This window comes from Morone saxatilis, unplaced genomic scaffold (genome assembly GCF_004916995.1).
Source record: "Morone saxatilis isolate NCDOM2014 unplaced genomic scaffold, NCSU_SB_2.0 Contig5, whole genome shotgun sequence".
Taxonomy (NCBI): domain Eukaryota; kingdom Metazoa; phylum Chordata; class Actinopteri; family Moronidae; genus Morone; species Morone saxatilis.
In genome coordinates, this window is record NW_023340095.1 from 3,113,896 (window position 1) to 3,122,024 (window position 8,129).

Consider the following 8,129-nt stretch of genomic DNA (forward strand, 5'->3'; position numbering starts at 1 on the left):
GCCCAGAAAACTTCACGTCATCATTATTTAAATATTTATCTCAGTGAAAATCACATTTGTGATGCATCAGATCATTCCCACACTAACCGTGAACCGTATTGCAATCGCAGTGTGTTTTTACTTTATCCTGCAGCCCTGAAATAGTCTTAATGAAAGAAAACTGGAGTAAACATACAGTTAAAATTGAAGTGGGCATCATACTTCTCCATATCTGACTTTGGTTAGAAACCAGGTAGAACTTGTGAGGGGAACGAGTGTCCAAAATGTCCAGATTTTGTCCTTAAATCGTCGTCTTCGGTGAGCTCCTGAGAGCCGTTTAAGGTGTTTTAAAGGGCAGAGCATGTAAATGTGTATGTGTCTCTTCAGCCGGAGCCAAACCTCTTTAAGTGCTGCAGTCGGCAGATTATGCAAAGCTTTTTGTTTCTTTCTTTCGGTAAGTGGAAGAGGCATTTAGTAATGAGAGTAAAAAATATGGAGGAGTAAAAGAAGATTAAACATCACCCATTTGTTTCCCTTTCTGTTCATTGGAGCGTCTCTGTGGCCCGAGCCGTGCATTCATTCATTCATTCATTCATTCATTCATTCTTCCTCATTTGCAATTCATTAGGCGACGTTCCAGACAAGTGTTAATATTCCCACAGTGCTGTCACGGTGACGTACAGTGTAAATAACATGAACGAGGTGGTTGTGTCGGGGACCACACAGTCCAACAGCACGCTGAGGAGACGCTGCTGGTGGAACTGAAGACCGACTGATGTCTGTGAGGTTTATGGGTCGACTCCCACCGTGGCTGTTACCAGGACCGGATATACGGAAGGGAACGTTTTGTGTTCGGCTCACAGATCGAACGTCTGTCAGGGAAACATCTTCGAGTTTTTGTTTTAGCTGTTATCCTTTTAAATTCTGAACATTTAAAGAACCAGAAGCCCCTCTCCTACAGAGCTGCAGCACCAACACATCATGACCACACTGACCAAAAAGCTCATTGTAGGCAAACTGTGGGACTTTATACAATCCTCAACACAGACAGATGTGAGTGATAAAGAGTGTATGTCATGTTTTTCATGTTGTTCCAGTGTGTAAACGTTGTTCTCTGTTAGCTGGTCACGTTGCACTTTTATATCCAACTTTTGATCAGATAATCAGATCCAATATTCGGCACTTTGGCATCTGTTTTTTATGTGATTGTCTATTAAATAAATTCAGTTCAAAATGCACTGAAAGTCTCGCTCAGTAGGGTTGTGTATTGGCAATAATCTGGTGACACGATACGTATCACGATACAGGGGTTACAATTCAATATACTGATATATATACAGCAATTTCTTTTAAAAGTCTAGTATAAAGAACACAGAATGCCTCAAACTTGTACTTCAGCACTTCTGAAAATGTATTTAGTTACACTCAACCACTTTATTCTGAAACTTTGACACTAAGATTTTAATTTTTACTGCAAGTGTGTGTGTGTGTGTGTGACGATGAAGTAAATGTGAATCTGTGTGTGCAGAACTTCCAGGAGGAGATGGCCGTGCAGCCCGAGGGCTCCCAGTGGCTCTCCTGGAGCCTGGAGCAGGTCGCCCTCACGCTGGGCCGCCGTTTCCCCGACCACCACGTGTGGGTGGTCCGAGCCTCCCGGATGTATCTCCACAAGTTCAGCTGCTACCTCAACTTCGTGGAGAGCAACATGTTCGGGGCTCCAGAGCACTCGCCGTACTCACCTGACTACGGAGCGTTTCACCACCTCAGGTTTGTTTTTGCTGTTTAAGGTCACATATTATTATGTAAGTGCACTTTATTCGCCCGCAGAGTGAATACGGACTCCTAGAATATAAGAAAGAACATCCTGTCCCCTTTTTCTTGCTCCTTCAGGAAATGTATATTCCAAAAAATTAGTCAGATTTGTGTCTCAATGTGACGTGTTATGGGGCTTTCTTTGATCCGATGAGACAAAATATAGTAACTGAATTACAAAGCTGTGTTTGGCCACTTGGGGGCAGCAGAAACCAGCTTTAAATGCAACTCTGACTTAAGCTTTTAACTTAATATGTCAAGTTATTTCTAAAAAAGGTTGCTGGCCCCTGGTTTACGCCAAACACAGGAAAGCTGCACTGCCAATAGGGAACAGAGCTCACAAATAGACTCAACTACCATCTGCCTAAATTACAATCATCACCTCCACATTACGAGCTTTACCAATCGAGTCCTCACTGCATGGCGACGGTGCTGTCAGTGTTACAGTCTGAACATCTGTGATCGCAGGGCGCTGCTGAGCCACGGCATGGAGCGAGCCAACCTGCCGAACCCTCTGCAGACACAAGGAGGCGCTGACGGCATCCCCTCGGGGTTTTCACTCACGCTGGTGGGCTTCAGCAAAGGCTGCGTGGTCCTGAACCAGATGGCGTACGAGCTGGCCGGGGCCCGCGCAGACCCGCAGCTGTCTCACTTCGTCAGATGCATCTCGGACTTGTACTGGCTGGACGGCGGGCACCCGGGAGGCAGCGAGACCTGGGTGACGGACAAGCAGGTGCTGAAGGGACTTGCTTCCAGCGGGGTGTCGATTCACGCCCACGTGACCCCGTACGAGGTGTGCGACCCGATGCGGGCCTGGGTGGGCCGCGAGTACGGACACTTCATTAAGACCCTGGAGGAGTTCGGGGCCTGTCCAAGTAAGAAGCTGCACTTCGAGGACGAGCCCCCCTCCATCGAGAACCACTTCAGGGTCATCCAGGAGTTCTGAGGTTGTCGACACCACACACGCAGCCTGAGCTGATACTCCCAACGTCACTGAGCGCTTTAATTTATTAAGAATGCTGATTGAATGTCTTATTCGCTGGTTTTACCTCATTTTTCTGATTTAAGGGCTCAGAATTTAGAGCATGTGACAGATGCTGGTCACCTTTTTACCGCTAAATGCACTTGATCCCAGTCTGAATGATCCTGGGGCTCCGAGCGGGAATACGCAGGTATGAAAATGGTCTTTTCTTCTTCAGGCTAAATGTGATCTTTTACATTTGATTCTGGCTCAAACTTCCTGCGGAGCCGTTGATTTAGATGTTGTTTCAGTTCGCGAATGAGGACGTTTCTCTAATTTAAAGGGACGGTTCACCCCAAAATCAAAAACACGTATTTCTCCTCTTACCTGTCGAGCTGTTTACCCATCGAGGTTGTGTCGGTGCGAGTTGCAGAGCTTTGGAGATATCAGCCGTCAACCTGAAACCAAAACCGTTATCCATTCCGCTTATCGGCCCGATTCTTTGTCCATTTCAGGTTTTCAGCGTTAACACAATTGTTTTATTATCCCTGACTAAAAAAAGCGCTTTGAGAAGACGAACCCAGAGGGGAGACGGCAGACGGGGCCGAACTGTCCCTTAAAGGTGTGAAAGATAAAGTATAGCTTTGATTTATTTTAATTTCTGCCATGATTTTAAACTCAATGTATGTTTGGCTGAAGCAGGAACGGCGTATTACATTCTCCTTATAGCTGCACTTTTACTACCAGCTCCTGTTAAGACACGTGAATGTCTGACTGTCTGTTTGACTCTCAGTAGTGAGTCTCGATTGTACTCGTGTGGCCGATTTAATTAATGATTACTTGGTCAGAAAGTTAAAAAAAATGGTTTCTGTTGTCATTCCTTCAGTTTGATCCCAACTCGGGATTTTCCACCCAAATGTTCCCGATCTGTTTGTTTCAGTTAACACAGCAGAAAGTGACAACAGTCTCACCTCATCTGTCGATAGTGGAGCTGCTTCATGTGGACGTTGAGGTGAGACTTTAGTGTAAGAATTAACTGTTGAAGTCATTACCTTCCTTATTACTTATCCCTTTTTAAAAAAAAAACATGAACTGATTGTGTTAAATTGCTTTTTTCACATTTATGTTTTAAAAATATACCAAATTACCTTTTTAAAAATGAAATGTTCTAACTAAACCGACTGTAATGATGTTAAACGAGGAGTTCTTTGTTTAAAAGAAGTAATTTAGAAAGACGTGTTAACGAGGCGGCGCTTGTTATTTCTGTGGTTAGAAGTTAAGAACCGCTTTGTGTCTACTGTACTTTAACTGCAATATGTAAAAACACACACTAGTTTAATGGGAATGTGGCAGCATGTGTATTAACGTCTGTATGATGTATTAATGTCTGTGTGACGTCTGTGTGAGCTTACGTCGCGTCTTTGCACTACGCTGATGGCTGTAACTCGTTTAGCTGAATGTAACTTCAGATCATTCCATTGTGTTTACTACTCGCTGTACGTCGTGCTGTGAGTGTGCGAGGAGGAGGACGGAGGAGATTAACTTTTAAAAAAAAAGTTGTTTAGCAAGTGCACAGCCAAGTTAACACACATTATTTTAAATCATCTGCTTGCTGTTTGGTGTAGGTTGTCCTGTCAGTGGTTAGAGCGAGGGAGAGGCTGCAACAGAGAAATGTTTGAGTAGTTTGATAGAGGAGTTTGTTTCTCGTCAGTCAGCAGGGGGCAGCAGTGTAGAACAAGTGAAGCGACTCAAAGACAACAAAAAGAAGACAACACATACTCCACTGGATATTTTCTACAACCTTTAATGAGCTTTTTTCAGTTTGCTTTGTGATGCTTTTACATATTAGCCTGCAGTTGATCAGAATACAATAAGGGATTATGTCTTTTTTTTTTTTTTAGTCATTTCAGACGCAATCAGAATGCTCATACATTAAAAAAATATAAAATGCAAAATAAACACACATTTCTTGCACATTTATTTGCTTGTGCTCGTGGCTGGTTTGTCTCTAACGTCTCTACAGTCTCACACAACAAACAGGAATGTTGGGTGACATCAGTCGCCTGACGTTACTGGTGCTCCACTTCTCGAGGACGACGGCCTCCACTGCCAGATAAATACCTCCCGCTCAGACAATGAGTGTACACACAGAGAGAGAGAGAGACACAGAGAGAGAGACACAGAGAGAGAGAGGCCACCGGGTGACGAGCTGCTGAAAATAACAGTACAATAGCTGTACAAAATAACAAAATCAACACCACAGCACAAGTCATGTTCAAGTGACAGACAATGCCAGCAAACACGAGCCGCTCCGTCATCCTGCGAAGTGAGATCTCTGACATCAACGCAAAACAAGTCCGTCTTCTCTCGAGGTTGAGCAACTCGTCGAGTCCGTACAGCTGAGCTTGAGAAACGTCCCGTGTCGAGTTGAGTCATTTCAGCCTGAATCAAGATTATTTTCGAGACGCGGTCAACCTGGTCGGAGAGGTATTAGGAAACAGTCCCTCCAGGAAGTTTCAACGCCGAGACCGCAACAATTAACGCAATTCTGCACAGCCCTGCAATTTAGTCCAATCACTAGTTTCCTGTGAGTTTCAAACACAGCAGCTCAAACTACTGGTGGTTTAATTCTCACTGGAATGAGTCGCCTTCGATTTTAAATGAATCATAGAAACAAACAGCAACTATTTAACTAAGTTTTCACTTTCTTTTGCAGTTTCATTGAAACAAAATGGCTTAAAAATATCACAACATGCATCACAATGTTTTAGAAGAGCTGCCATGAAGCCTGTGAAATCCTGGAGGGGCTGAGGAAAAAGCAGAGTAGACTTGAGATGAAGTAAGATTCAAGCTTATTCAAGTTTGGAGAAAAGTTCTTACAGCGAGCTCAAGTAGAATCTGCCAACTCTCTGAGATTAATCTGAGATGAAAACCTTTTTACAGTGTGTTGCTCCAGTTTTAAAGGATGACAGCATACAGATGAGAGCATGGCCGTGGCTGGGGACGCCCAGCTCCGACACAAAGGCCATTGTACCAGCCGGTGACAACAACAAACATAAACACAATGTGGTCTTTTTCCGTTTGGCACCTCAGAACAAAAAGAGGAATGTTTCACTGGAGGTGACGGGCGATCAGAATCCGCACTTCTAGGAGAGGTGAGGTGTTTTCGTTCGAGTCTCTCGCTCGAACAAAAGATGGCAAATCCTGTGAATCGATAGCACCTCGTGTTTCACATTATACAGCGGTTCTGTCAGCGTCTTGGGACAAACTCTCTCTTTCTAAAACTACACGGAAATCATCGTCATCCCCACTTTCTCTGCACCTAAAGAGCCTTTCACACCTACATATCTGAACACTCAACATCTGAGCTTTAAAGGAGAACATCAACCGGTTCCTTTAAACTCCGTTTCCAAATCCATCAAAGCATTTAATCGTCTTCCTCCTCCCTAAAACCACCTGACTCATCTCCTTGTCCACGTTTGCTTTACTTCCCAGTACCACCTCAACTCTAATCCTCGCCTCCCCAATCCGCTGCAGCCCAACATTTCCACCTATTACTCATTACACAGTAACCACGACTTTTAAATAACACCTTAATCATCCTAAATCTCCCAGCATAATCGCACTTCCTCATAAGACACGCGAGCACATTATTTACATAAAAATATAAAGTATAAGTCCAGCACATAAATAATAATAATAGGCCTATAAGAATAACATTAAGAATACACAACAGAGTGAGCAGAGAGTGAGCAGCATGCCCTGAGATGAAGACAACAGGAATAGATCACTTCAGGCACCCTGACCCAAGAGGAACAGCGTTTACTGGATGGCTTTGGTGAGGGGCCGAAAGACAGCGAACCGCTCAAACTACACAATAAATAGTTCTGCTTATCGGTTCGGTGCGTGTGCTTTGTGAAGTAAGTGCTAAAGTCGTGTTTCTCTCCAACAAAGAGGAACTGGCAGCCCGGTGAGGAAATCCTTTGAGTAAGTGCGGGTGTGGTGTGTGAGCCACATGAGTCACACCTTCTCTGAGCCGCTACAGTTTCTATCTTGTTGCTCGCTGACGAATACAAACACTGACGCTAAATGGGGACTAAAGGAGTTTCATCTAAGACCCTGAGCTAAATGTATTGCAGACGTTAGACTCACGAGGAATGTAATACGCCCGTGTGTAATTCTGCTCTTCTGCTGCTCGTTTTTTAAAGTCAAAGTGCAGCTCGGGGCATCAAATACAGCAGTCCTGCGTGTAGCAAGAGCTCGAGCGGTGACACAGACAGCAGCGTGTTTTATCAACTCTCAGTTAAAAACAGAAACACAGAACCCAAAGTCTAAAGAGTCTAAAGCCCGGTTTCCCATAAAGCTGCTGTTCAGCTTTTGCATGCAAATACGGACGTTATCACACTTCCTCATTGCAGAGGTGTTTCTCTCTGTATCACACATTACTGCAGTGAAATGGAAACAGCTGGTGACGAAGAACACTTCGCTTCCGACTTTAAGGCAGAGAGATGAACTTCTTTAAGGTTTCTGGAGGAAATGGGGTTAAAATGCGTGAGAGAAGTGTTGCATAGAAATACTCCGCACTAACCTTCGTCAGTACAGCAGAGCGGCATGCAGCCCTCTGAGAACACCAGAGGTTTTAACACACGTATTAAATACTTTAGGTTAAACACACCGCATTAACTGAGACATTCTGTACAACCCTCACACTCTTTAAAGGCGACGGATCAGTGGTAAGATTTCAAAATTTAGCTGGTTATCTTTGGTTTGAGTGGTCGATCTAATTAGTGGAATATAAACACAACCAAAGCACTTTTGGGCGGCTGGTTTTTCTGGAGGCTTAAAAGAATTTAAAAGCTCCGAGGAAGGAGCGGGCACTCCTGCCTCACACTTCAATTCCTCCCCCCTTTTTCTTTTTTAAATCGGACTTTTTCAAAAGTCGCCGTCTCCAGCAGCGGGCCGCTCCTCGTCGAAGCGAAACCTTTTTGCGTGCGAGTGGGGCGAGTCCAGGAAGTTCTCCTTGTCTTCGGGGTCTTCGGGCGGGGCGGTCCACTTGGTGCCGCAGCTCCTTTCGCGGGGGGTGCGGGTGGCGGCGGGGTCCGGGCTCAGACAGAACTGCTGCCACAGCCAGGGGTGGCTCATACACTCTGCAGCGCTGGGCCGGTCCCTGCGGGGGACAGAAAACAGAAAACTCAGGAAATCAGGGTTCAATGTCTCTCTGTGGTTTGTTTCCACAGCCGGTTTTATCTTCTATGTTGGTGAACAAATGATAAAGTACTGATGAGTTTTATTTTATTTCTGTCCTTATTGTTTTAGTCTGAGATGCTGGTGCTCGAGTGTAACATCCAACGGGGTGAATTTCATATATATAAACTTT

At 44.6% G+C, this 8,129-nt stretch overlaps 2 protein-coding genes across 3 annotated transcripts in view; one reads left to right on the top strand and one right to left on the bottom strand.

Annotated features, from left to right (window-relative positions):
• The window catches only part of cunh2orf69 (chromosome unknown C2orf69 homolog), a 6,715-nt gene extending 1,983 nt beyond the window's left edge, over window positions 1-4,732 (top strand). Inside the window, exons 2-4 of one of the 2 annotated variants that reach the window (XR_004797278.1) lie at window positions 1,508-1,746; window positions 2,260-3,707; window positions 3,765-4,732. Coding sequence is in view for 1 of the 2 variants with exons in the window: in XM_035676051.1 (XP_035531944.1) it covers window positions 1,508-1,746; window positions 2,260-2,737 (717 nt within the window). In the remaining variant the exon portion in view is untranslated. Of the gene's footprint in view, window positions 1-1,507; window positions 1,747-2,259 lie in introns of both variants that reach the window. The other variant, XM_035676051.1, reaches the window with a different exon arrangement.
• A 713-nt stretch (window positions 4,733-5,445) lies between these two features.
• The window catches only part of stk17b (serine/threonine kinase 17b (apoptosis-inducing)), an 8,511-nt gene continuing 5,827 nt past the window's right edge, over window positions 5,446-8,129 (bottom strand). Inside the window, 1 exon segment of the mRNA XM_035676739.1 lies at window positions 5,446-8,002. Coding sequence (XP_035532632.1) covers window positions 7,685-8,002 — 318 coding nt within the window. The 3' untranslated portion in view covers window positions 5,446-7,684.